The following is a 27,518-nucleotide window of genomic DNA, read 5'->3' as shown; positions in this document are numbered from 1 at the left end:
GGGCGAGGAAATGACCTAAGAGGAAACCTGGGCCGTGCCGGGAGGGCGCGGGGCTCGGGAGGTGCCGGCGATGTCCCGGCGGCCGGAGGACACAGCGGGGACGGCGGGCAGGTCGGTGGGGCTGCGCCCGGCTCCCTCTGCCCTGCCCGAGGCAGCGCGGGGGCTGCTTTCTCCGGGATCCGCCTCTTCCTCCGTCCCGTGGCCTTTGGGGTTTTGCCAGCCGGGGGGCTCGAGCGACGGGAGGCAGCGGCGAGGGTTCCTGGGGGCTCCGGTGGTCCAGCTGCCCCGGGCAAGAGGCGTCTCGGCGCTGGGGTTCCACTTGCGGCTCGGCGGGGATGGGATATGGGGTCCGGGGGCTCACAGAGCCCCTGGGGTCGACACTGTGGGGTGGCAGAGGAGACTCTGCTCTTCTCCCTCTTCTTGTAGGGGCCAGGATTTGTCCAGCCCATACTGCCAGGCGTGACCCTGTAGGTCACAGGTGCCCCGGCACCTGAGCTGGTGAATCACCGGCGGATTGAGGGTGCTGACCCCAACCGTGTCAGCCCTCGGGACCGCTCGTCCAGCAGGGGCCAGTGGCAGAGTAGCAGTCGGTACCCACAGGTGTCCCGTGTCACCCACTGCCACCAGCCCTTCCGGATAAGGTGGTGCTGGCAGGAGTGTCTCTAGTGCAGGCGCGACCTGGCTGGCTCGGTGTTGGCACGCTGTGGTTTGCTCTGGGCAGAGCTATTCGGTGCCGCAGTTCAAAGCGGCCGTGGCCGTCCCAGGGAGCCGTGGAACGGCAGCTCCGGGAGAGGAGCCGGGCGGTGGCGGCGGGCGCTGCCGGACGGGCTCGGGCGCTGCCCGCTGCGCTCCGTGAGGCACCGTGCTCTCGCCAGGTTCCTGCTGTGTGGAGATGCTGCCGGTGGGACACGGGGCTGCTGCTGATCTCGGTCTGCTCCACTGGCAGCATGGCGTGAGTGCAGATGGGGAGAGAGGAGAAGTCGGCTAGGAAGGTGTTTGCCAAGCAGGCACGGCACGGAGGGCACCCAGCTGCCTGGGAATCCACCTGGGAAAGAAACCTCTGTGCCAGTGCCAGGGTGAGAGCTTCGGCTGCGAGAGCAGCGTCGGCAGGTGGTCACCCTCATGGGGCTGCTCTCTGCTCTGAGTTACTGTTCTGTATGTGAGGGAACTGCCCACGGTACCTGTCCCGTGCCCCTAAAGGCTCTTGGGCTTCCATCCTGTTTGCAGAGAGGGGTGAGTAATGGCCGAGGAATTTTGACGAGCTGGCAAAACTCATTTGGCTGATTGCCTTCTCCTGTTCGCGCTGCCGGTCTAGCCAACCCTGCATTTCCATCCAGCAGATCCTGTGTGAGTCAAAGCAAGCCCTTCCTCTCTGTGCCGTGCATACACTGCTCCTGTCTTCACTGGATTATGAAGCAGAAGAAAACCAAACTAGAGACTAGTTAGGAGCACTGCTGGTGCTGCAGAGCAATGCTTGACTGCAGAGAGATGTGAGAGATGGGAACTGCTGAGTTTTCTGTGTTGTGCTGGGAGCTGAGGGAGGCTGGGTCTGCTGCAGGAGAGGTGCTCCGGTGAGCGTGTGTTGGATGCTTTTGTATTTGCTTTGATTCTTACCAGATTTTTGTATGAAAGCTACTGAATTGGTGTTTAAAAGGCCCAAGGGAGCAGTGTGTGCCTTCCTGTGATATAGCCACATATATTTTGTGTGTATTTTGGATCTGCTTTGCCTGTAATATATCAGAAAGATATAAAGGCTCTGAAGTTGTATTATTAGCTGTTAGAAGACAAGGATTTAAAAGATGTGGGAATCCAGGGGTGGAGTTGGTACCCTAATAAAAAGAGGAGCTTCCTTGGGGTGGGGAGCTGTCAGGAAACAGCTTATGCTTCACCACTACCTGGAATGTGCAGAATGGCAAATGGGCGAAGGTTTGCCTCTGTCCAACTAAGCTCTGTGTGCTCCTTCCCCAGGGACTGTCACTAGCTCATCCATTGCCCTGACTCTTGCCCTTGGAGGAAAATAGACATGGGGGAAACAGGGAAAGAAGAGTACAAAATACAGTCCTTCGACTCCGAGACTCAGAAGCTGCTGAAAACAGCCCTCAAAGGTCAGCAGGTTTTTATGAGCTCCTCTGCCACACAGGGTTTCTGCACCATTAAATGGACCTGTACAGGGCCCTGCAAAGACCTTGGTTGTTTTCCAGGTGCTTCAAAGCAATCAGGGGCCAAAGAGGGCTGGGTCCTGACAGTATTCCTCTTCTCTGCAGAGCCCAGTAATGTGGACCTGGAGAAAGTGGCCAATATTATAGTGGACCAGTCCCTCAAAGACTCTGTGTTCAGCAAGGAGGCTGGGCGCATCTGCTACACCATCATCCAGGTGAGAGCTCGTGTCTGGACAGTGAAACACCCAGGCTCTTGTGTGGGTTGTCCCTGGGCTGGGCCAGGAAGGGCTTTGCCCCAGTCACGTTCTCTGACTCCTTGCCCCTCTCTCCTCTCCTGCCACTTGCCCCATGCAGTGGCAGCATCCAGAAGAGCAGTGGGCCAGCACAGACAGCAAGTTGCAGCTTTTCTACCTCTCTGGGAATCACAGGATTCCATCTGTGTGGTACTGCATCCCCCAGCTTCTCTGGCACCCCCATTTCATCCCTCCATCCTGTTTTTGTTGGCTTATAGGCAGAGAGCAAACAAGTTGGCCAGAGCATCTTCCGGAGGAGCCTGCTGAACCGGCTGCAGCAGGAGTACAAGGACAGGGAGGAGCTGCGCACCCGCTCACTCCAGGCCTGGATCTGTTACGTCACCTTCATCTGCAACATCTTTGACTACCTGAGGGTGAGGAGCTGGAGCAGGAGCAGCCAACTGCTGCTGCTTGGAGTGCCAGAAGGGCCTGGCCATCCCAGGATACCCGAGCAGGCGTGTTGGGTGGGTGTTGTACAGAGCCCCAGGGCCATGGGGGCCACAGCTGGTTCTTAGCACAAGGACGCTGACAGGGCTGGTGAGGCAGAGGAAATCTTCAGGAACAGTCACAAAGTCTCAGCTTCCTCATTTTGTACCTGGTGTCTGAAATCCCTTGATTTGCCTGCTCCAAGATGTCCCAGACCGGACTGGTTTAGTTGCTGTGAGGTTTGCTAATAGAATTTGGCTTCAGGCCTTTGTGCAGTGTGTAAACTTTAAATTCCTGTTTGGAGTAGATGCAAAAATGGTGCAAGTAGAGCTTCAGGCAGGAAAAATACTGTTGAAACAAGTGTATTTCCCATCGCTACCTGCTTAAATTTAAAAATAGATTTATTTTTTTTTTACATCATTTGTTCAGCTCCTCTGGTGTCTGGAGACTTAAATGTCTGAACTCTGATGTAAATCCTACTAATACAGCACAAGTAAATACTGCTCCCTTCTTCTTTGGAGAGCAGCAAGGGAATAACTATGTAAAATAGCTGCAGACTCTCTTCTGGCCCCAGGCTGACAGTGCTCCACTCTCCTTGCAGGTGAACAATATGCCCATGATGGCTCTGGTGAACCCTGTGTATGACTGCCTGTTCCGGCTGGCACAGCCCGACAGCCTGCAGAAGGAGGAGGAGGTGAGTGCAGGGAAGAGCTGCTGATGTGCCTGCTGTCCTGCCAAGGACCTGTAAAAAGCACAGCCCAGGGGGTGCAGAGGAACCTCCATTTCTTTGTGCTCAGCCATCTGCTCTTCCTTCTGAAGGTGGACTGCTTGGTCCTGCAGCTCCACCGCATTGGTGAGCAGCTGGAGAAGATGAATTCCCAGCGGATGGATGAGCTCTTCTCCCTCCTCCGAGATGGCTTCCTTCTGCAGGAGGGGCTCAGCTCCCTGTCCCAGCTCCTGCTGCTGGAGATCATTGAGTTCCGGGCTGCTGACTGGAAGATGACGGATGCTGCCCAGAAATATTATTACAGCGAAGTGACAGATTAACCTCCTGCAGCAGAGGAGTCCCCAGCACCTTCACCAGCAAGCTTCATACCAAGTTGGAATTTTTCACATTAATTTTCTAGCACTTCCTGTAAACAGGATTTATACTGGCTAGAGCCTCTCTGCACCTACTGTCAGATGCAGCTGGTCCTAGTCTGACTTTGGAGGTTCAGAACAGAGAGAAGGACACACTTCACCCAGAAAGTTTTCCCACTGATTTTGTCTTAATATTGGGCTACTGCCAGCCAAGGGCTCGAGAGGCTTCTAGCTCACACCAGCATTTTCTATGAGTGTTAGGGAAAGCACAGTTTAGGCTGAGAACATTTTGCTTCACTCCAAAGCCAGCAGAGCTGTGGAAGGCAGCAGGGAAATCTCCCAGCTCAGGTAGTACCTGGTTCTCTGGGGCAGGTCACAGAACACATCATGGCCTCACAAACTCAACCAAGTGCTTTTTTTTCCCAGACTCCTTCCAGCATGCTGGCTGCACCTGCATGCACACAGCCAGGAATAGCTGCCACGGGGCAGCCTGCAACAGGACAGGTCCCTGAGTACATGTAGGAATAGGTTTTATAGGTTTTATACAGTAACTGTCATTTTTTTTCAGATTTGTGCAAGTTTCAGCTACAGTATATTTCTTATAAGAATGGGTGAGGAAGAAACAAAATAGTCTATTGAAGGATTTTTTCTAATAAAAGTTTTCCACTAAAGTGTGCCCTGCTTTCTCCCTGTGCAGCTGCTGAGCTCTGAGCAATACTGAAGGGTTGTTCCTAACTGAAGCCCTAAGGCTGTGGTAACTCAGTGTCTGCTCCAGTCTAGGATATCAGAGCTTTACACAACCAGGGTAGCTGGAGCAACAGAGACAAAGGTCTGGAGTCAGGAAACCTTTCCCATAAAACTGGTTTTATTTTGTCAACATTCCCATCAAATCTGTGCAGACCACGTTACTGATGACCAAAACCAAAAATCGCCTTTTATTGCCTGTTGTACCAATCCCTGTGGAAGAGGATCTGTAGCCACAAACATTGCTGATTTGAGAAGCAGGGAGACTTTCAGATCCCCAGGAAAAAGATCAGTGAAAGATGGTGTTGTTTAGCATTGCTGTAAGAAAAACATCTAAGGCTTGTCTTCACAAGGAAGTGATTATGAAATAACTGGAGCAGCCCTGCTGGGGCTGATAACTCCGATTCCCCCTTCCCCCATCCAAACAAGAACAAAGGAAAAGAACCTCGTGGGGATCGTGTGAGCTTTCCCTGGGTTAGATCAGAAGCTGCCTGCAAGGGATATTCCACCTTTCCCTCTCCCAGGCTGGCAGCCCTGGGGCTCTGCTCTCCAGGCCATGACAGTGTGTCCCATGCAGAGTCCCTACCACCAGCGGAAGTGGGCATAAGCCCGGTTGGCCTCTGCCATCTTGTGCAGGACATGCTTCTTCTTGATGACAGGCCCCTCATTGTTGAAGGCCAGGAGCAGCTCCTGGGAGAGCTTTTCTGGCATCATCGTGCGGCGGTGCTTGTTCTCCCTGCACTCCGTGATCAACCACTTCATGGCCAGGAAGCGCTTCCGATTGTCTGTCAGCGGGACGGGCACCTGGGAAAGGGTTAAACCACGGCAGTTATCAGCAACCTGCTCCTCCCCAGCAGCATCACAGCACCAGTGGGCACCTGCAGATGATCACTGTGCTGCTCTCTGCAGCCAGACCTGCTCCCAACAGCTGAGCCCTGCCAGTTCTCCTGCTCTGTCTGTAGGAAGTAGCCACTGCTACCAAAAAGGAAATTCTGGCCTGTTCAGGAACTGGGTCCAGGCTGGTTTGGGTTAGCAGAGAAGGGAGATGGTCATCCCATCTCTGCACTGAATACAGGGAAGTCACAGAATCACAGCATGGTTTGGGTTGAAAAGAACTTAAAGATCATCTCACTCCAAATGCCTCCACATCTCACCTCCTTCAGGCCCCAAGGGCTGCAGAGCCTGTACTCAGACACAGATTCTGCTCGTGTTTTGAATATCCCACTGGATCTGTGTGACCCATTTTGCCACACTGACCTGCCCCAAGGGTTTGGGTAGCCTCCCTAGCTAATGGTCTCCCAACCAGATGTGCTCCCAGGCCCCCTTTCACCTGGTAGGTTTTGCCTCCTTTGGTGATGTTGCTGAGCCCGATGATGGGCTGGCAGTTCTTGAGAGCCTGGTGGAAAATGACGTAGGGGTTGCATTCAATTGTCTCCTTCTCATTTTCTGGAGCTTTGTGGTACTTCTCCAGCTGCTTCCTTTTAATGGTCTCCAGAGTCTTGGAAGAAAGGCAAGAAAGAAGACATACAGAGCAGATGGACTCTGCCACTCCATGAGGTTATATCCCTTTTACAGGCACCCCATTTTCACCTGAGCAGCTGCTCCTCCAGCCCCAGAGGCAAAAGACCCATTGGGAATTCTTTAACTCAAGTTTTACTTCACCCTCTTCCAGCTCTTCAGTTTCTTTTATCAGTCATTGCACTTTGGGTGGGGGGGATGAGCAGCACAAACCTGTGCCAGAAGCCAGGGAAGGGAAGGGAGAAAGTGGAACCAGGAATAGGGGTCTGTGCACTGAGCATCCTCCCCTGCAAAGCCTGGACTCCAGAGCCCGTGTGCTTTTCTGTAACAAGGAATCAGCAGTTAATTGGGAACATTTGGGCAAAATGTGTTCCCATTTCAAGAGATTTCAAGGATGGAACAGATCAGATGGGACCACCAGTTAATACCAGTTGCTGTGGGTTAGAGCAGGCTCAAAGCTGTGTCATGTAGGTGACACATATGTAGGACTTCAAGGGCAAGTTATACAGAGGGTAAGGAATAACAGAGAGCTGCAAAGGTGATCTTTAGAGAAAATTATGCTTTATAAGGGTATTTTCTGCATTTATCCAAAAGGACACAGGAATACTGAAGGATGGAAAGAAAAGCTGCTGGTCTTTGAGATAAGGAGGCTGGGGTAACGTACATTTTATCAGAGAAATCATGGTTTATCAGAGTCCTGCTGCGAACAACATGTAGCACAGCAAAACACACCAGGACCACAGAGATGGACTAACTGAGTTCTGGAAATTCCAATTTCAGTGTGTTTGACATCCCAGCCTTCCATTTTAGCTAGTTCTAACATAATAGTGAGAAGAAACATGAGTTCTTACCTGAGACATGAGGCTTCTGGCCAGGATTTTATTTCCACTTTTCATCATCATATTGGTGAATTTACTGTAAACACAAAGATAGAATCTGATATGAATTCTGATTTTATCACACACAGAACTAAGCCCCCCACCACCGTCCCTTTGTGTTGTTCCCATGGTTTAAGTTGGGTATTCTGGGTGCTGCCAGATCTGCTGTAATTATCAGAAATCACTGCAGGACAATGGACTCATTGATGGGGAAAGATTAACCCAGAATAGGGGGACTGTGCTGTAACAAAAGGCAATGTGCAGCCAGAAGGTGAAGGTAGAAGAGGGCAGAACAGTTCCCAGGCATTTTTGGAGAGAGGAGCAGCTGTTGCTTTCTCTGACCTGATCATGGGGTCACTGAACACAGAACTGGAGAGAGCAGGAGGAGCAGCTTTGATGGGTCGAACAACCTTAAGCTCCATTTGTTCCCTTTCCTCCTCAGTCAGCTCCTCTGAAGGTTTCTGATACAATTCCTTTTTCACTTCTGGTTCCAGATAGCTGGGGTTGTAGCGGCTCCATCTCACCGGGATTATCCTGCAGGGAACAAGAGAAGTGGGGCTGTAACCCAGTGCACGTGCTGTGTCGCGATAGGGATGCAGACAGATGTGGACAGATGTGAGCACGCCTCAGAAGGATATGCTAGATGCGAGAGGCATAACGTGGCAGCGGGGCGAGTGGCTCAATGCAGGATTCTATCCCTTTTTTCACTGTTCCTGTGGCCACGCATTGGAAGCGGCTGCGCAGGGAGGCAGGGGAGTCACCATCCCCGGAGCTGTTTAAGAGGAGTCCGGACCTGGCGCTGGGTGTCCTGGTTTAGGGATCAGAGTAGCAGTGCTGCATGCACGGTAGGCCTGGATGACCCCAGAGGTCTCTTCCAGCTTTAATAGTGGCACACACCCTCCCCGCACCCCTCGTATGCTCCCGGCGAGCCGTCCCCGGGCCTCCCTCCGTGCTGCCCGTGTTTCCGCGGTGGGGAGCAGCCCCCGAGAGTCCCCCGACCCCTCTCCCCGCTCACCGGGGCAGCCAGGCCAGCAGGACACGCCCCCCGCGGCGCTCGCGCGGGCGGGGCGGGGCCCCGGGTCGCTCCGGCAACATGGCGGAGGCTGAGGGGGAGAGCCTGGAGTCGTGGCTGAGTGAGTACCGCGGGCGTGGGGGCACCGCCCGGCCCCCTTCGACCCCCGGTCCCGCTGCCCCTCTGCCCCTCATTCCCTTTCCAGCGCCTCCCTGCAGCCTCCGCTCGCCCGACCCCGCCACCCCTCTCAGCCGGGCGGGAGCCCCGGGGCCGTCCCGGGGAGGCCGGGGGGTGACAGCGCTTTGGGGACGGGTTGGCACAGTCCCCGGACACGGGGGAGTTTCAGCACACTGGGCACGGGATCTCAGCACCCCGGGGATGCGCCGTCCCGGGGGAAGAGCCGGGAAAGAGCCGGGGCCGCCCCTCCCCGCGGTCACCTCGGTGTGGGGCGCGGCAGCGGCTGGGGGCCGGTAGCAGCTCCCCGTGGAAGATGTGGGCAGCGGGCAGGCCTGCAGCTCGCCTCGCTCAGCACCTGCCAGGCTGCTGCTTTTTCTTGTCCGTAAAGGGCCATGCTTCGTGTCTGTCCCTCCCGTCTCTTCCCTTGCCTTGGCTGTGGCTGGCCGAATGTACAGCCTGAGTGCTGTCCGTGAGATTTAGAATTATGGGGTTTCCCAGATGAATTATATTCGTGTGTTACACAACTGTGGTTTTCAAGTAGGCAAATCCTGCTTTATGCCTGGCTGCAGTTTCAGGGTAATTGTGGACATCCATTCTGTACAGGCTGGAATATATCAAAACCTTTTGTCAGGATAAGGTACCTTAAAGGTTAGAGGGGACAAACTCCCGTTGTTTGTTGATGCCCAGCCCCTGCTGAGTGTCCTCTGCCTATGTGTCTGTCCGTGCTGCCCATGTCATTTGGGTTCTGGCTGTACAGGACACAAAGATGTGATTCCTGAATGAATCAGTCATAACTGGAATTGTTTTTCATATATTCCACACACAGGAGCCATGCTTCACATCATAGCCTGTTGCCTAGATTTTTTTTTCTTTTTTTTTTTTTTTAATAGTTATTTGTTTGATTATGGTAGCAAATGAAGTTCCAAGTAGTCAGGCACTGGGCAAACAGCAGAAGATAATTATTACCCCAAATACCTCAGAGTGTAAAACCTGTTACCCTTGGAGCTATGCTTTCATAAACAAGACTAGATATATCTCCTTCTTTCTCCATATTTTTATATAAAATTCAAACATGTACATGCTGTCATGGTCTGTTATACGAGTTACTGGCTGAAAGATGTTTTCAGCTCTTCTCATTTTAGCTCAATCCCTTCTGTCTCCTTACTGTTTTTGCTCCTCCTCTGAACTCCCACAATTTGTCAGTATCTTTTGTTGCAGCCAGTGAGACACAAGAAGGAACACCCACATCCCTTCCTTGCAATCTTTCTCTGAGGAGAGCTGACTCACCCAGTTCGGTTTGTGTGTGAAAATATCTCTAGTAGGAAGGATATTTTGGATTGTATAGCCTGGAATGCTTCCTGACTGCTTGTTTTGTGGGGATATTTTTTAACTGAGGAAGTTAAGGGAGAGGTGATGTGTCCTTTGCCAAGGGGCTAAAGGGAAGAGTTGCAAAGGCCTTACTCACTGTGAGAAGCATTGCAGTGAGCCTGATTGCAGAGGGGCACACATTTTTCAAGGCTTGAGTGCTGCTCTCTGATTCAGGAGGATGCTTTTATGCCAGGTCACTGCTACAGCGATTGTTGCTAGTGTGGCTGTATCACCCTCCCATCGCAGGGAGCACTGAGCCTTCCATGTCTGGGAATTACCATCAGAGTTGTGAGGCTGGGCAGGCAGAGCTGGTGGCTGGTGGCTTTCACCTGCCCTCCCAAGGCATTTTTTTCTGTAATCATGACAAAGCTGTGGCTAATACTAGCCTTGAGGGTGTGCCATGCTGTACCCTTCACAGCCAACTTCCCAGCCACGGGAAGATGGAGAATTTCTTACTGAAAATGTTGGACTTTTTTCCTGTCGTGGTGTGCAGCTTCCTGCTGCCCTGCCTCTGGCATCAGGTGGAGTCACAGACCCATGAAGTAACATCATCCTCGTGTCCTGCTGCTGCAGCAAGATCTGCGCCTCAGCCTGGGATGATCTGGCATCTGCATGTCCTGCCTCATTCCAGGCAGCTGGGATGAGAGAAGGTGATCCTTCCTGTCCCCTCCTGGCTGGCAGGCTCTGCTTCTGCTCTGAGCTGAAACAGAAGAAGGTTAGGAGATAATGTCAGATGCACAAACGCAACTGGAGCCTTTGCCTCCAATGCTGCTTTTTCTGCTGCATCCAGAAGGAAGCTTCTTGTATCCCACTCATGTCAGGCTAAGGCAGTGTTCCACTGAGGAGCAGATGTAAATGGATAAAATATTATGATTGTCTTAATTTCTTTTTTCCTTGGTTTGTCTGGCTCAAGCATTCTTTTCTGCCCATGACAGCAGAGTCCAGCTGTTAGACAGGACATGCCTGGGCTGGGAATCATGGGCTGGTCTGGGGAAAATGTTGGGGTGGCTTTTGCTCATTTCAGAGAGAAGAGAACCCAGGAAAACAGGAGCATTTGTTATCAGCCAGTTAATGGTCTGTGGTTCTTTTCGTTCCAGCATCATTTCTCTCTAGAGAAAACAAATACCTTTGTTTCATATCTGATTATTAATCTGAATGTTGCTTCATTAGCATTTCAGTCTGGCAGAGCACCTGAGGGCTGAGTGGCTCTGATACTCAGGGTGGGTGTGAAGCAGCTTTGTTTATCCTGAGCACATTCAAAAAAAGCTGAAAACTGAGGCAGAAGTGGTGGCAGGACTGGGGCAGTGCCAAGACTTCAGTCCCCAGATTGTTAGTTTAGGTTCATGTGTGAAATGGGATTTTCAGGAGGGGACCAGGTGGACAAGTGTCTCTAGAAGCAAATAACTGGTACCAAATGGGCCTTGGTTGGCAGTTTCAACAGAATAGCTGAGGACTTGATATTCCAGAGCACCAACTCTTCATCCTGGAGTGAATCCTTTCACGTAAGGGTTGAAGCATATTTATAAAGTAGCACAGATGAGCTCCTTGCCCACATTTTAAGCATTCCACATAAAAATGGAGGGGATTTTAAGTCACAACTTGATAGACATAACACAGCTCCCAGTAGGGCTGGAAAGGTGAAGTGAGGTGATTCCACTCCACTGAGGTGCTGAGTTCATGTGGCTGTGCTGAGACTGGGAACAGCTATCCATACACCCTGTTGTGTTGTGTCATGCAAACACATCAATCTCCAGAGCCAGGGCAGGACTTGTGATCAAGTTCATTAACTTTTATGAACCAAGGTTTCATATGGAGGTTTTATGGATGTTGGAAATAGGGAGTTTCTTCATGTGGAACAGCACTTCTCTTTGGCAGTCACTTTCTCCTTCTGAGACTTCAGTGTCTTCTTGTGAGAGCTTTTGCAGAAAAAACTTAAAGTCTGAGAGCATGAAATAATCCAGTGTCATTGCAAAAAGTTTTTCCAGATATTTGGAACAGCTTTAAAATTAATGCTTTGAACATGGAAATCTTGGTTACATTTTCCTGTTTGTACCACATCATTTTCCTAATTTCAGGATGTGCACCCAACAGAACCCAACTGGTTGTGTATCCTGTGTGCTCCTTCTGCATTTATTAAGTAAATTCCCTTAATTCCAGCCAGGAACTGGGTGTTTTTCTTCCAGGCCTGCCAAGCACAAGAGGTGCTTTGGAGCACCAAACCACCACAGTGCTGTTTGACTTGAACTAAGAAGCTTTAGATTGTTGTAAGTCCATGGTTTCATGATGCTTCCAGGGTGTTCATCAGTTGGAAATGTGGTAATAAGATTTAGGTGCCATGTGCTTGGAACAGTTGTTTGCAGAAGTTGTCTCTTAAACTGAGCTTCCCTTGAATCTCTTGACCAACCTGGTAGCTCAGCTAGTTCTCCAGGATATTATCTTGCAGTTATTCCTCCCTGGCTGCTGTCTTCTGCTTATCTAGGGTCCCGTGAAGGTCAGCAGTGGGCACAGAGATTCACCTGTGGAATATTTTACCATGCAATCTATGGAAAATTTACTTGCTTTACGTGTATCATTCAGTGAGGAGGAAAACATGAGCAAGCATTGCAGGATGGGCACAGTAGGAGGGCCAAGGTGCACTTGGAAAGGGAGGGTTTGGAGTAGATGCATGACAGCTGTTTTTAGCTGTCTCTGGAAAGGCAAAAGGATATGTTTTCATGATGATAAAAAATGACACTTGGTAATGTGGCATGTGTTTGTTTTGTTATGCTTCCCTCTGAGATGAAGGTACAGGGATATATGCTGGGTTTTTTCCTGCCCTTCATCCCCTGCTCCATTCTATCTGACTAAGCAATATTTAATTTCCTAAACCTCTTTCCAGTATATGAAAAATTTTAGGAAGGTTTCTTAAGTGCCAGCTCTTACATATATAGGGACAGGTACAGCACATTGTTTCTTCCCTTATAAGAAAGAAAAAAACATCATGTCTGGTCATCGTGGCTGGAAAATTAGGTTAAAGCAGGAATCTGATCTCAGATCATTGCTGCATAAATTCATTGCTGCATCAGGGTTAAGTAACATACATGGAGAAGATGCATTCATAACCAAAGAGATGCTGATAGCCTCACTGCTCTGCAATCAGTACAGTCAGTGAGGTCCTGCTGCTTAAGGGAGGATCCTTCAGGAGCCTGAAACAGCCCTGTCTGTAAAGCATTGATCTTTTGGCTTCAGCATGTAGAATTTGAGTTCCTGATCAGGTGCAAGCTGCAGTGTTTATTACTTGCAAAAAGAACTCAATGTATAATAATAAATTTCAGTTCATAAATCCCAGGAGAAATACTAAGGCATCAATCAAGTCAGCTGGCACTACAAGAGCAAGTGCTAATACTAAATGACTGATATTAAACATCTGATGTTCCAGCTCTCGCTTCTGCAAAATTCCCAGGGAATACAAAAATAATTTCATATGTAGAAAGTGTGAGGGTTTAACCTTTAAATAGTTTAATGTTACAACCAAATAGAAAGAGACAGCATTTCAGGCAGAGGAAACTGTGAGCTGAAATATTTTATCTTGTGGCTCTCATTTAGGATATGGGAATAGCCTGTCTCTAAATACTTGAGATTTGGCACCTGTTTTCTTTGGAAAGCAGCAGTTATTACTGGATGTTTGGATGTCTCAACTTGGACACACCCTTTTTCCTGAACAGACATACCATACCATGTGTGAACTTTTTTCTCCTTTTTTAGAGCTGGCAATGGATGTCAGATGCTTTTCCCTAGGAAATGTATCACCTTTTATACTGTTTCTTCTCTTGATTGGTGATATGTTCTCTTTCCCTTGCCAAAGATAAAGCCACCAACCCATCCAACAGGCAAGAAGACTGGGAATACATCATCGGATTCTGTGACCAGATCAACAAGGAGCTTGAAGGGTGGGTGTCCCAAACTGCTGTAGTCTTAATAAATTAATGTTGACTGTTTAAGGTGTGAAATTCCATTATCACACATGTACATTTTCTTTTATATATACTGATATCACAAGGAAGAGTTGGCTACAACAGAGTGAAGATGCCTCTCCTGTGAAAGGCAGCATGGCCAATCCAGACTGAGCAGTAGGAAACTGGGAATTCTGAATCTGCTTCTAATTTCAGGCTATGCAGCTCCAGGGTTCTCATCTGGCAAAAATTATTGCATTTGCCAGTTTGTAAAATGGGGCTATCACTGATAGTGCTGGTGGGGCTTCACATCTTTAAAATCTTTACTTACAAGACACTTTGTTTAAACAGCAGAATTTATGAAAGTATTAAAATCCTCCATGGTGTTTATCTGCTCTGTTCCAGGCCACAGATAGCTGTGAGACTCTTGGCTCATAAAATCCAGTCACCACAGGAATGGGAGGCAGTCCAAGCCCTGACAGTAGGTAGTCCTTACCCCTCCTCATAAATCCAGGCATGTATCCTATTGCATCACCTGGGTGGAGTAGAGGGGGCACAGGGTGTGTCCTTGGGGTCAGCCGGGGGCTGAGTGCCCTGATCCCCACGAGGGAGTGGGAGGGAGCACAGTTCCATCCCTAGTGTCCAGAAACAACTCTGGGTTAGTTTGAGCTGCTTTCCTTTGTTGTCTTCAGGCAAGATTTGTGCTTGTTATTGAGGCCAAGTATAACACAGACCCAGATACACCTGGCTGAGGGTGGGACACCAGCCTGCCTTGATGTGTCACCCCTAAAGAAGGGAGATTGATGTCTGCACAGAGCAGGAATACTTGTCTCACTGATAGGGGCCCTTCACCTCCCCTCTAAGCAGAACACACACTGTTATTATAGGGTTTGGTGTTGCTTTCAGCCCCTGTTTCTGTTCCTTGAATGCAGGTGCTGGAAGCTTGTATGAAGAATTGTGGGAGAAGATTTCATAATGAAGTTGGGAAGTTTCGCTTTTTAAATGAGTTAATAAAAGTTGTGTCTCCAAAGGTTAGTCCCTGATCCTTACAGCCCATAGCTGCCTTTTGTTTGACCTCTGTAAGCTACAGGCAGCATCCAAAATATTTGCAGTGTTCTGTTTGGCTCATTGCACTTATTATTCCATATTCAAGAGCATTTGTTAGCTAAGCTCTTGTTGTTGGGAGTATTTTTATGCCTTACTAAATTTCTCAGGAAGTTGTATTAATTTGCCATCACTATGCAATCTCTGGACTGCTCTAATCCTTCAGGTAACTCAAGGGCTTCTACAGCTTGGGTTGTGTTGTTTTAAAAAACAAAACTCCAGTGATGGTGGAAGAGAAGTGTGATGCAGAGGTTAAAACAAAAGGTTTGACAACACACCATGGAATTCTAGTCCTTATTCTGCTGACTTGCTGTGTAAAGAGTGTCAGGCTAAGTCCCTCAACATTCATGATGAGTTTAATGTGCTGAAAATCTTCCCTATGGCGTGATAGATGCAGCAATGCATTCCCAGATTCTTTCCCATAAGACAGGGGAGGGGGTGGTTCTCTGTATTGCTGTAATTTTTAAAATAGCAAAATCCTGGAGCCAGCAGAATAGCTGCTTTTTCTTTTGCTGAAGATAATCACAAAGCTTTTCTTCATTGTAATTTCAAATCTATTAAAGGAGCAATTTTTCCTCCTAATGAGATGTCCCTTAGATCATCTTGGTACTTGGATCATACACCTTTGAATGTATTTCACTTGGCTTCCACAGAGCTTTATTTTAAAAAAGAAATTAAGAACATGAAGAATTTGGATCTTTTTTCCCACACTTAGTACCTGGGAGACCGAGTCTCAGAGAAGGTGAAGTCCAAAGTCATTGAATTGCTGTATAGCTGGACTGTGGCATTGCCAGAGGAATCCAAAATCAAGGATGCCTACTACATGCTGAAGAGACAAGGTAGGGCATCAGCTGCTCACTCATGCATTCTTTCCTGTCTGGGCTTTGAGCAAGAGTGTCACAAAATATACAGCTTCTAATTAAATGTGTTCAAGGCAAGCGCTGAGGGGAGGTAGAACAAGGGAGAAATTCTCTGAGGAGCTTCTCATTATTTGTAAATGCCTTGGACGGGGTTGGGTTGGCTCTGTTAACTAAATTAGTGAAATAATTTGCAAATACTTTTGTTTTGGTTTGAAGGGCCTTTTCTAAGGTGGGTTTTTTTGTTTTGTTTTTTTTTTAGAAGTAGTTATTAGATAATTTGAGCAAGTCTAATTTAAAGTGAAATAAGAGGTTCCAAGTAGCTTTTTGTGTTTTTTTAACTAAATGGCTTTGCAGCTGTTCCTGTAGTTCAGCTGACACACATTTCTTGTATAGGCACAATGAAAAAAACTCAGTAGTTTCACAAGAAAAATAGATTCCATGAAAGCCCTGGAAACCGTCCTGTCCTATTAGGACACACAGATTGCAAGTCATAACTGTCCCTTGCAGCACTGTGGATGGATAAACCAAAGGCTGAATGGGGCTGGAAATGGTTCCTCCCTTTCAGAGGGAGAGTTTTAGCTCATGTGGGGTTGGAAGAACATCCAGGTAAAAGTCAGCTCAGGAATTTGGATGTATTGTTCACTGGAACAGCACAGCAGTGTCAGGGACAGATAAGTGTTGGCTTCGACAGCAGTCTGGAAGTACCTGTGTGCCCTGCCTGGTGTGTGCTGACCCACAGGGGTTCCCTTTCTGCTTTCAGGGATTGTCATGTGTGATCCTGTGATTCCTGCTGACAGAACACTGATTCCTTCCCCACCGCCTCGTCCCAAGAACCCAGTGTTTGATGATGAGGAGAAATCCAAGGTACAGTGAAGACTTGTGACAAAATCACTAATGAAAAGGGATTACTCAGGACACATTTAGAATAAGGACATGGATTATAATAGTGTGGCTTTTATTTTGGGGGCAGTATGGTCTGTACTTTTGCAGGGTTCACTGCTTTGTCCACCTGCTTAACCCAAAGTTCCAGTTAAGACCTTGTCTGTGTTACCATTATGGGGTTACTCCTGTTAAAGTGCCATCTTGCTGAAGTACTGGAAAGCAGAGAATGTTTAACACACAGGAGGAGAAATAATGTATGGGAGAAATAACTATCTAGTGCCAGAAGTCTCTGAGTTTTCACAGAATATGTCCTCTGTAAAAGCAGGAATGCAGCAACTCACATAAATAATAAACTCTAAATGACTCCCATTGAAGTCCCTGGAAGCTGTGTAAGCTTTGTAATACTGAGCCCTTTTTCCCTGAATTTTCATACAGATTCCCTTCTCTTTGTTCAAGGGTCTTTATTTGTTTCCTGACTGTCATCTTCTTGTCTTCCAGCTTCTAGCCAAGCTGCTGAAAAGCAAAAACCCAGATGATTTACAAGAGGCCAACAAACTTATAAAATCCATGGTAAAAGAGGTAAGAAGTTCCTCTGGGATTGGTTAAGGTCATCAGTGTGCTTTCCAGGTTTTAAGCAATCCTACTTCAAATGGTGGATTTGGTCTCTAGCTTGTACCTAGGAGATGTTTGTGTCACAGAAATGTCTACAGCTGATATCTCTGGTGGGATGGGGCAGGAATGAAATGTCCCTTGTAATTAACCACATTCCCATCATTCAAAGTGGGATTTCATATCAAGGTTTGGTGGGAGCATCATGGTACCACCACTGGATGCTGAGGACTGAGTCACTGGGCTGGGTCTTCTCACAAACAAGTTCATGGAAACACCTTCCTCTTTGTAGAGCTGTGTTGCATCCACCCATGGCAGTCATTCCAAACTCTGGAGTCCAGAAAATCACTCACTGAGATTCTGGCAAATAAAAGGATACCTTCTGAACTGTAATGGTTGTATAGGTTACCAAGACATTTCATTCATGCTCCTCTTATCCCCAGGGCAGGCTCTCCTACATCTTTAGCTGGAATCTCCAATCAGAGATGGGTGGACATTTTCCACCAGAGTGTGCTTGTTGTTCCTAGAAAGTGTTTTGCTTCAAACACATCTCTTTTGTTAAATGACATCAAGTGAACAAAAAAAAAATCTTCTGAAAAGGTCAGAAAGAAACTTCTGGGAACTTTTTTGGTGGTGTAATTATACACCAAAGTCTGTTTAATGAGACATTTTGGAAATAAGTTGCCTGTAATTTCCAAATGGTGGTGAAAAGAATAAAATAAACAAAGCTTCACATGAACAAAGAAGGGTTTTGTTTGCTTTTTTCTACTTAACCTTAAATAGCCATTACTTGACACATTTACAGATTATATCTGTGGCTGTGTTAGGGAACTTTTAGAAGGAAACTCACCCTTTCTGTCTGTGCTTTCCACCCTGAAGGATGAGGCTCGGATCCAGAAAGTGACAAAGCGCATGCACACCCTGGAGGAGGTGAACAACAATGTGAAGCTGCTGAATGAGATGCTGGTTCATTACAGCAAAGAGGACTCATCAGAGGCTGACAGGGAGCTCATGAAGGTGGGTCTGAGCTGCTCCTTCTTCCCAGCAATCCTGTAGTCAGTCCTTTCTTACAGAGTTTTGCAGAGAATTACAAACACTGCAGTAAAATGGAGAGCAGTGGTGAGAAACAGGAGCAGTTGATGCAAACAGCAGTCAAGAAAATATCCATTTTTGTAGTGCCTGGGTGAGGATTAGCTCCGTTTTGTCTATACTTGGAAGTGAGGTGCAGTTTTTCTCCAAAGGTGCAGCATGGCAGAACCAAGAAGCTTCAATTTGTCATTCTCATTCTGGGTCCTATAAGGACACACAGATTGCAGGTCATAACTGTCCAAGGCAGCGCTGTGAATGAATAAACTAAAAGCCAAATGGGGCAGAAAATAGTCCCTCCCCTTCAGAGGAAGAGTTTTAGCTTGTATTACAGGGTTTGGAGAACATCAGCAAAGTGAAAATCAAAAGAATCACCAGGGATGACTTGGTTGGCCCAGAGCCTTTAAGAATTGCACATTATCTTATTAAAAAAATTACTTTTAACAACAAGGTCTTTAAACAGTGGTAAGATGCTTAAGAAACTTGTTTGTTTCTGTGGACCATTTTGTTATTGCCACTTTTCTGCTGTGTGGTTGCAGACTCAGTAGTGGTTCCAGCACAATTGCAACCTAATTGCTGAGGCATGATTCTGCTCTTCCTCAGGCTTTTAGGGACTCTGTACAGGGAGGGTACATCTCTTTTGGACTGGAACTTGGCCATAAGTGCTGATGTGAGGGAGGACTGAGATGTGCTGGGAATTCAGGTTGTGTTACCCCAGGCTCATGTAACACTGCTCAGCATTGTGAGCTGGGCACAGAGGATGATCCTGGCTGTGCAGCTGCACTGTCACAGTCAGCACAGTGAGACTGGTCTGTTCTGGGGCTCTTTCTGTGTTAATTGATGCTGCTGGCAGTGGCTCCTGGCTGGTGAAACCCTTTGTCCTTATCTGTCTTCCAGGAGCTCTACGAAAGGTGTGAAACCAAAAGACGGACTCTGTTCAAGCTGGCCAGTGAGACAGAGGATAATGACAGCAGTTTGGGTAAACCAAGCTACACTTGTCCTTTTTAAATTGCTTTTGTGTTCCTTGCCTTTTTAAGGGTTCAGCTGCAAAGTCCTCTCCTCACTGTGGGTTCCTGTTGCTTTGATAAAGGACAGTCCTTCTGTCTTGGTGCTTATCATTTCAGTTCAGGCAAGGACTGGACAGTAAAGTTGGTGGTTAGGAGGATGGGAGCAGTAATGGGGGACAGCTGCTGCTTTGGGAGGGGAAGGTAGTTGCTGTGGGGAACAGCTTTGGGCTCATTTGTTTCTTGTTACTGCAATGTGTGTGGAGCTAGAAAAGGTCAGGATATTGTTTATAGAAATGTGGCACGAGCAGAGTGATGGAGCTCATAGTCCAATATACATGGTTTTTCTTGCTGATTATTTAGCTGACAACTGAGCACTCTCAGCATTAGTGGGAACAAAGTGACTAAAACCTTGGAGGTAATTTTTGTCTCTCTTGTAGGGGATATTCTGCAGGCCAGTGACAATTTATCACGTGTGATAAATTCCTATAAAAAAATCATAGAGGGGCAAACAATCAATGGTGAAGTGGATCTCCCTGGGATGTCTGTAGTGGAAGGTGAGTTCCTGGGAAGCCAATTGTTTAATTTTTGAATCCTGCAATTCTAAGTCTTGTGAGCAGTGTTTCCTGTTTTGTTAAAGTAGCTTTTGATGGTTCTTGTAGCCAGTCAACAGTTTGCAAATCAGAAGGGAACAAGAAGGCTCCTGTGGATAAACAATGGATAAACAATTCTGGACAGGAGCAGCAGTGCTGGAGCTTTGCATTCTCCATTGCTCAGTCCATATTATTGAATCCTTTGATGGCATCAGTAGCAGGCCTGCATGTGAGCAGTTTTGTGGCTGGAAGTTCTCATACATTTTCCTCCCCACATTTGTTCTGTTTCTTAATGTGTAAGAAGAAGATAATTTTATCAAAAACACAAGAAGTGAAGAGTAGGAGCTAGAACAGGGGTCCTTTTCCTGGTTTTGTAAGTAAAACAATTTGTAAATTCAGGCCAGCTGCCCATTTCACACTTTAGCTTCACCATTGAAAGCTCTGGACACGAGTGTGACAGAACTTGCATTTGACAGAATTACCATTCAAACATTTTTGCCGCTGCCTGGCAGCATCTTACCTGGACAAGACTGTGCTAAATGTGAAGATAGAGATGGTGTGGATTTCCTTCAGCTCTCCTCTGTTTATTGTAATCCTGTAGGATCTCACAAAGCCTCATCTGAGCTCGAAAAGATTTTGAAGAGATCACAAATTGTGAAGCACTGGGGAAGGAGCAGTGGTTGCAGCAGATTTTTATGTGGAAATTCTTTAAGTATTTGTGTTGATTTACATAGTCTGGGCAGCATATACCCATATACCCTTCCTCTGTTACAAAGAGCCATAAGCCAAGCTCATGAGGATCTAAACCGTCTCTCTGCTAATTTCTTCCACACAATGGGTTTGCTCTGAGCCTTTTGCCTTCTTTCCTAGTAGTGCTCTTCTCCTGTCTGCTGCAGGGAGTAACTCCACCAGTAATCTCAACACCCTCATTGACCTTGCTGGACTGGATGTCACCAGCACGCCACCACCTCCGATGGCACCCAGCAGCCTGGCACCAGCCCCCAGCACAGCCCCTGGCCCAGCTGAAATCCCCATCCTCCCTCCTCCCCCCCAGACGTTCGCACCGCTGCGCAGCAGCTCCTCTGGACAGGTGGAAGCAGCACCCGCTCAGCAGGGCAGCACAACCAACTCCCTGTCCTTGCTGGATGAGGAGCTCCTGTGCTTGGGTAAGACACTGATGGGCCTGCAAAAGGGCTGCTCAGTCCATCCTAATAAAGGCTACTTCTGCATTCTCCATGTTCCTGCATTCCCAGGAACACTCCCTTGCATCATTCTGAATGTTAGTCCTGGTCAGTGAGTCAGTATTAAAATCTTTTCCCAGAGTTGGCTGCAAGAAAGTAACTGTTCAGTGCAATTGCAGTCTGATCTCTGGGGCTGCTGGGACGTGCTCTGTGTACAGGCTGTAGTTTGGGACAGATGAAGCCCAGATTGTGGGGTTGTGCTAAAGAGAAGGTGCCTCAGAGGAGCTGTGAATAGGAGCCTGCAGGATGCCTGTCTGTGGAGTCCAGATGTGAACAGCAGAAGGCAGTGCTAATCAGGATGTGTTAGAAGAGCTGTGTGCAGGGCATGACTGTTGGCTGCTGGTACTGTCAGTTGCTTCCTCATCATAGACTTACAGTCCATCTCAGTGTTTCATCAGATTCTTGGGCTCTGGCAGAGCCAAATCAAGTTTTGATGGTACTGAAACAGCAGCCAAGGAATGACACTGAATTAATTTTCTCTTCCTGTTGTTTTTCCCTCCAGGCCTGAATGACCCAGCCCCTGCAGCAGGGAAGGAGACCTCAGAAAACAACCGGTGGAGCATGTTTGAGGTACAAAGGAGGAATCTCTGGGAAGGGGAGGGAGAGATTGTCCTTGTGGGAGGTCTCAGGACATGCTGTCACCTTGGAGAAGCATGTGATCATACACACAGGCAAAGGGGCAGTCTGGCTTAGCCCTAAAATCTGGGATAGTTGTGTTTAAACAGAGTAGGTATCCCTGAACCTGGCTTTCTCAGTGTCCCCTCTGTCCCCATGATGTTAGTCCATGCTTTGCTTAAATTACAGATCAGATGTAGCCCTGATTTAGGCCGCAGACTTTGCCACTTGTCATCCAGCACCTGTTTCTGTGGTAAACCTCTGTAACAGAGCAGTGCCATCTCTACATCAGGGCCAGCAGTGAGTTAGAGCATCTGCCTGTCCTCTCTTTCAGAATGAGCAGTTGGACCTGGATTTCTTTAATCCGAAGATGGTGACTGTTGCTTGCAACCCCGCAGGGAACCCTCTTCTCCATAACACATCACAGACCACCTGTGGGACATCAGCCACGCTGCCTTCTGCTTTCCCAGCCTCCCAGACTGCTCCCAGCATCCCAGCAACAAACTCAGCACCATTTGTATTTCCTGCTGCAGCAGCTGCCCCTGCAGGGCCTCCTAAGACTATTCCAGCTGCTCCTGGGTACTTCAGCTCATCTGTGGGGAGCAACATGTCACATAAGATGGATGCATTGGGACAACTCCTTGAAGAAGCCAAAGGGTAACCACAAGTCCTGACTTTTCTTTGGCTCTGCAGTTAGAAAGCCAAGCTCACTGCAGTGCCAGGTTCTGAGGGTGACATTCAAATCTCTGGTTTGGTAAGAAATGGAGGGTTGGGATTTTTCTTCTCAGAGGTTTCAGTTTGCAAACTAATACAAGTGTCCCACCTCTGGGAGGGAAAGGCAGGCAGAGCACACAGCTGTACTGTTGTCTGATCCAAAGGTGTGGTGTGAAGGGGAACCAGCTGTTGAGGTACAGAGGCCTCATTTCCTTCCTGACATAGAGAAATCAGAGAAGTGACCCCAACCTCACCACTACCCCTATCCTTGTAGTGTTCTCCTCATGTGAGTCTGTGGAAAGCCAGACTCCAGCCTGATTCCAGGCTGCTGCTTCATCTTGGTGATGTGGTGTTATCTCTGGCTGTTGGTGAAATTCCTGCTTCACTTTCAGCTCCATTCACCACAGCGTTTCTGTCTCTCTTGCAGGAGTGCCACCCAAGGCATGGCAGCACCTTCAGTATTCCCTGGGGTTACTTTGGCAACCACTGTCACCCCTGCCCCATTAGCAGCATCTGCAGGGCTGCCAGCCACAGCCTCTGGAGCCCCTCCAGCTCCCTTCCCAAGCAGCTGCACTGCTGGGTCAGGAAGTCCTCTCTTCCAGCCGGCATCATTCCAGCAGCAAGGCAGTCCCATGAAAGCACCTGAAATTTCTTTGGCCAATGTCCATGTTCCCTTGGAATCCATTAAACCCAGTAAGTATTTCAGGTTTTTCACTTTGCTCTGGACATTTTTTAAAGGCAAAGCTTCTTGACAGAGTGCATGAAATAGAGAGAAGGGATGAGCAGCTCCAGTTGAACATCCCAGTCGCCTGATGCTGCCTCTGACCATCTGCTGCAGCCTGAACCTGGATGCTCTCCCTTCTCTCCCTGTGGCAGGCAGTGCCCTGCCCGTGACAGCCTACGACAAGAATGGGTTCCGGATCCTGCTGCACTTTGCCAGGGAGTGCCCGCCAGGACGCTCGGATGTGCTGGTCGTGGTGGTCTCCATGCTGAACACAGCGCCGCTGCCTGTGAGGAACATCGTGCTGCAGGCAGCTGTGCCCAAGGTAGGGACCTGTGGGACAGAGTCTGCATCCAGGGAGGCCTGGCCATGGACTGTTTTCTACCCCTGTCCAGAACACAAAGGTTCTTGTCAAAGGCAGAAAACTGAACAGGATAAGTCAAGATCTGCCTGTTCATATTGTATTTTGCAGGTTGGGCTGGCTCTTGTTCCTTCATCCTCACTTGTGGGTTGATTCTCTTCCATTTGGATGTGTGCTGTTGTACCCCCAGCCTGTGCATGCCTCCTTCACTGTCCCCAAGGCAGGAGGTCATCCCTGAGGTTCTGTTCTCTATTTCACTTGCAGTCTATGAAAGTGAAGCTACAGCCACCCTCTGGCACTGAACTGTCTCCGTTCAATCCCATCCAGCCTCCAGCCGCCATCACCCAGGTCATGCTTCTGGCAAATCCTGCAAAGGTGAGAGGGACAGTGGGATTTATCCTGCCCTCTTCAGAGACACTGGATATCAGCCAAACTCTGTGGAGGGTTGGGACCAAACATTTGAGCAGCTACAGCTGTTTATTCCTAAAAGTTTGGACTTTATGATCTTGGAGGTCTTTTCCAACCTTAATTATCTGTGATTCAAATGTGCCCTCCAGAAGTGGTTACTATGGAATGTTGATGTTTCAGTTCAGGGCTAGAGGAGGCTCTTCCCAACAGTCTTTGGCAGGGAGAGGTATGAGAAGGGGCAGTGTGCTTCTTCCAGCAAAAGGGCAAGGATCATGTCAGGCTCAGCTTTAAAGGGTAGCAAAGCTGCATCAGGAGTTTGACTCTCCTGTGCACTGAACGTGCCTGGCTTTGCTGATAATTAGATCAATGCTAAATTAACTGGTGCTGTAGCAGTACTTTTGATGAACCATCAGATAAGTGTCAGATCATGTCTGTTCCATCATTCTCTGAGGAAGTACTTGTGACCAGGGACACAACACACAACGGGGTTGATACTTTCCTTTCTGCTGATGATGCTGGGAGCATCTGAGAAGCTTTTTTTCCTTGCTCTAATCACACTCATTCAATCAGCCAGCTCTGAAAGCCCAAAGCTGAAGGACTTTCTAATTGTTTGACAAATTTAGATGTTTATATTTGAAAATTACAACAAAAGTGTTTTTTAAGTGTCATCTGAAAGCTCTGAGGTAAAAGGATGAATGCCAGAGGGGTTTAATGGATGTTTAAAAAACTTTGTTGGTAGATGAAGGTGCCCTTGTTGAAGGGCTGCTTCCATCTCATGCTTACTGTATTGCAAGGCATTTTTCAGAGCAGGAACTGTTTTATCTTCTTCCACATGATGAGGAATTTAATTTTTGGAACTTTCCCAGCCAAACTTTTCTTTAGGCTCTCTGGAGAGCCTACATTCATGTGCAGCTGGCCACATCTGTGCAGTCTGTGCTCACAGGTCATTTATGCTTTTCTCATTCTGCTCCATGCTAAGCAGTAAAAGTTTTTTGGTATAAAAAGTGTAAGGTGAGTAACTTGGGTTTGTAAATAGCTGAACTCAATGAACTTAACCTGAGCCCTCCTGCCCCTGCTCTGTACAACAGGAGTCTTGTGCTCTCCTGTAGAGCTGTAACAGTGAAGTGTTTTGTTCAGAGCTATTGAGCTGGGACTATTCTCACATTGCTTTTGGGTTTTGTCTTTCCTGCAGGAGAAGGTGAGGCTGAGGTACAGACTGACCTTCACCCTGGGAGATCAGCCCAGCACAGAAGTGGGCGAAGTGGATCAGTTTCCCCCGGTAGAGCAATGGGGGAATCTATGACCTTAGGACACTGCCAGAGACTCTGACAGGACCAGGGCAGGATCCCACAGGACTGGAACTGATGTGCCGTGGGGAGGGACACACATGCTATCCACTGGTGATGTTCAGCTTTGTTTACATGTCCTGACCACTCTGCTTGTAGCTTTAGTCCAGGATGTTGTGCCCCACATTTGAAGGGGCCCTGGAACACTTACGCCAAGCATGAACTGAGAGACAGCCAGTGACAGGCAATGCTGGCTGCTTTTACCTTGACCTCTGGGTGAATCTGGTTCTATCTTCCACTCTATTAAACTTGAAGTTATTGTATTTTGAGGGAAGACCTGTCAGCAGAAGGGAATTTAATTGGCTTTTCCTGCACTGCTGTCCAGAGATCCTGACGGGCTGTGGGGTGATGATGCCATGAGCTCAGCGCAGAGCCCTGACAGAGCCCTCCCTGGGACTGTGACCTCCTTGTGCCACATGGGCCCGTGAGCATGCTGAGCAATAATGCTGCTCCATGAGGGAATGCTTCCTTTTTTACACTGAAATAGCACTTAGCTCCCTTCCCCCTCTCCTGCTTCATTCCCAAGGGCCCATGTAAGCAGCCCCTCACTCCATGTGTGCCATACTGCTGTATCTTTACTTGTTATATTTATTTTATACTGCTGGCTTCCACACAGGGACATCCATTTGGGGCAGCTGGGGCTGAGTTTTGTCTGCAAATGGTTATACTGGTTATTTTTTTTGCCTTCATTGCATTCCATAGTGTGGGGAAAAGAGGAAATGCATAGTGAGGAGGAAAGAGGGCTGGAGGGTATTGGTCAGTATTGTAGGAAGATAGCACCTGGAGCACAGAACTGTTTACAATCACTAGTCAGGGCCAGTGACTGAATCCAGGGATAAGGAGAGATGCCTCTCATGTCCCCTCATGCAGGCAGTGTTACTGGTATAGTCAAATACTGTGTTTTATTAAGCTGAGTACAATGACCTACAAGATGTAAATAATAGAACTGTAGAGCTTAAAACAGAACAAGCAGGCAGAGAAAGGAAGAGGCTCCCCCTGGATGCGCTGGGTTAATGCCCCATTTTCTTTGTTCCTTGTATTAAGTGGCAAAGTGTAATTGTCCCCACAAAGGGGAAAGCAGTTTTGCTGGACATCAGTGCTGATCTCTTAGCTACAACCTCCTAGAAATAAGGTTTAAATCACCAAAACTTGGTTCCAGCAGCCCCTTCCTTCTCAGTTTCCAGTCTCAAGCAGTGCCTCAGTGAACTCTGAGAGAGTCTTGTAAATTAATAGGAGTTTTTAACATCCATTGACACAAGCACAGAGAGGTGCTTGCTCGGTCCTTGGACACTCAGCTCTGTATTTCCAGCAGGGCTGTCAAGCAACAGCTCTTTGCAAACGTGGAGTGGGAGCAGCACAGAGAAAAGCAGTAACACAGAGGCTCCTGCCTCATGTAGGAAAATTCCACAGGAGAACATGATGCTGGAATGGATGGTGGCTGTAAAACCATTGCAGCAAACACAGCTTGCAGTTATTCATAGCTGAATTTTCTTTACTGTCCTGCAGAGTAAAAGTTCCTGGAGATAAAAAACAGGGGATTCACAAGCCTGAGGCCCTCAACAGAGGCACCAGGCAGCTGCAGGAGCCCCTGAGGGTAGAATCCAAGGTTGTCCTAGTCTGAAGCCTGTGGAGACCTCAGCTTTGTCAGCTCCCTGATGTAGAAGGCAGGGGAGAGGGATGAGTTGTTTGGACCCTAAAGAAGGCTGTTTTAAATCAATGGACTGGGAGATAAGGGACAGGGAGGGAATTCTGTCTGCCTCAGATCTGTTCTTTCCAGCACTTTAGACACAATAGGCATGGGAGCAGTGCCTGGGTGGTGTGTCCTGAGGAGCAGGGTCACCGTTTCCCTGCACGTGGATCTCACTGTGACTTGGGAGGAAGGCAGGAAAGCACAGGTGCTTTCTGTGAACAGCAGCAGCCACCCAGACATAGACACACCATGGTCCTGCTGCTTTGGAAATTAAACCATGAATGTTTCTTGTCTGTAGGGTGAGGTTTCTGCTTCATCCCCAGCAGTCCTATCTGTACATACATCTTCAATGCGTTTGTGCTGCTGCATGTTGAATAAATCATTTTCCCTACCTGGCTCTGTGCTGGCCTTTTCTCGTGACAGCTTCTGCAGTGTGGTGCTGCTTCTGGAAAGGCTCAAACTCAAACTATCAACTCAGGACCTTCCTAAGCAAAAACAGAGGGTGTTGTTTCTAAAACCCAACTGGTTTAAGAGGTGGCCTTCATTTCAATTCTGAGTGTTAGAGGCAAAGAAAACATAAAATCCAAGGAAAAGCTGTAGTGAGGCTTACTTCAGCAGGGGAGGGCTGCCAGGCCAAGCTGGAACAAGCAGCTGTAACATTGATGAAGTGCCTATGTAAAGTTGTTTTTGGAAGACA

At 48.1% G+C, this 27,518-nt stretch overlaps 3 protein-coding genes across 11 annotated transcripts in view; 2 read left to right on the top strand and 1 right to left on the bottom strand.

Moving 5' to 3' along the window:
- The window catches only part of MIF4GD (MIF4G domain containing), a 5,685-nt gene extending 1,053 nt beyond the window's left edge, over nucleotides 1–4,632 (top strand). The window contains exons 1-6 of one of the 6 annotated variants that reach the window (XM_015645743.2): nucleotides 7–111; nucleotides 1,969–2,105; nucleotides 2,265–2,374; nucleotides 2,671–2,826; nucleotides 3,480–3,572; nucleotides 3,698–4,121. In XM_015645743.2, coding sequence (XP_015501229.1) covers nucleotides 2,024–2,105; nucleotides 2,265–2,374; nucleotides 2,671–2,826; nucleotides 3,480–3,572; nucleotides 3,698–3,925 — 669 coding nt within the window. In that variant the 5' untranslated portion in view covers nucleotides 7–111; nucleotides 1,969–2,023 and the 3' untranslated portion in view covers nucleotides 3,926–4,121. The other 5 variants (XM_033518764.1, XM_033518766.1, XM_033518767.1 and 2 more) reach the window with 5 other exon arrangements.
- A 169-nt stretch (nucleotides 4,633–4,801) lies between these two features.
- Nucleotides 4,802–8,193, bottom strand: MRPS7 (mitochondrial ribosomal protein S7). Its single transcript, XM_015645742.1, has 5 exons — nucleotides 8,114–8,193; nucleotides 7,441–7,632; nucleotides 7,072–7,135; nucleotides 6,033–6,200; nucleotides 4,802–5,506 (listed from the first exon to the last, which is right to left on the bottom strand). Exons 1-5 carry the CDS (start codon nucleotides 8,191–8,193, stop codon nucleotides 5,285–5,287), a joined length of 726 nt encoding a protein of 241 aa, XP_015501228.1. The 3' UTR covers nucleotides 4,802–5,284.
- Nucleotides 8,130–27,217, top strand: GGA3 (golgi associated, gamma adaptin ear containing, ARF binding protein 3). 4 transcript variants are annotated; one of them, XM_015645736.2, is made up of 17 exons: nucleotides 8,130–8,231; nucleotides 13,500–13,584; nucleotides 13,993–14,068; nucleotides 14,520–14,618; nucleotides 15,407–15,530; nucleotides 16,312–16,415; nucleotides 16,932–17,012; nucleotides 17,922–18,059; nucleotides 19,026–19,107; nucleotides 19,573–19,689; nucleotides 20,622–20,891; nucleotides 21,469–21,536; nucleotides 21,916–22,238; nucleotides 22,723–22,988; nucleotides 23,172–23,341; nucleotides 23,642–23,752; nucleotides 24,978–27,217. In XM_015645736.2, the coding sequence occupies exons 1-17, from the start codon at nucleotides 8,192–8,194 to the stop codon at nucleotides 25,086–25,088; spliced, it is 2,265 nt and encodes a 754-aa protein (XP_015501222.1). In that variant the 5' UTR covers nucleotides 8,130–8,191; the 3' UTR covers nucleotides 25,089–27,217. The 4 variants fall into 4 exon arrangements, 3 of the variants coding, with proteins under 3 accessions (XP_015501222.1, XP_033374653.1, XP_015501223.1); XM_033518762.1 differs by lacking the exon at nucleotides 8,130–8,231 and adding an exon at nucleotides 8,627–10,370 and having other exon boundaries at nucleotides 24,978–27,216; XR_004499779.1 differs by lacking the exon at nucleotides 23,172–23,341 and having other exon boundaries at nucleotides 24,978–25,082.
- Nucleotides 27,218–27,518: the final 301 nt, after the last annotated feature.

This window comes from Parus major, chromosome 18, assembly GCF_001522545.3.
Source record: "Parus major isolate Abel chromosome 18, Parus_major1.1, whole genome shotgun sequence".
Taxonomy (NCBI): domain Eukaryota; kingdom Metazoa; phylum Chordata; class Aves; order Passeriformes; family Paridae; genus Parus; species Parus major.
This window is presented reverse-complemented; position numbering and strand designations above follow the sequence as displayed.

Bases quoted from the DNA above. Each gene is read 5' to 3' on its own strand.
- GGA3 (XM_015645736.2), top strand. From the start codon at position 8,192: ATGGCGGAGGCTGAGGGGGAGAGCCTGGAGTCGTGGCTGA. The intron at 19,108-19,572 runs GTAAACCAAGCT...TCTCTCTTGTAG, and splicing joins GGATAATGACAGCAGTTTGG to GGGATATTCTGCAGGCCAGT. The intron at 21,537-21,915 runs GTACAAAGGAGG...CCTCTCTTTCAG, and splicing joins ACCGGTGGAGCATGTTTGAG to AATGAGCAGTTGGACCTGGA.
- MRPS7 (XM_015645742.1), bottom strand. From the start codon at position 8,193: ATGTTGCCGGAGCGACCCGGGGCCCCGCCCCGCCCGCGCGAGCGCCGC. The intron at 7,633-8,113 runs GTGAGCGGGGAG...TGTTCCCTGCAG, and splicing joins CTGCTGGCCTGGCTGCCCCG to GATAATCCCGGTGAGATGGA. The intron at 7,136-7,440 runs GTCAGAGAAAGC...TTGTGTTTACAG, and splicing joins TTCAGTGACCCCATGATCAG to TAAATTCACCAATATGATGA.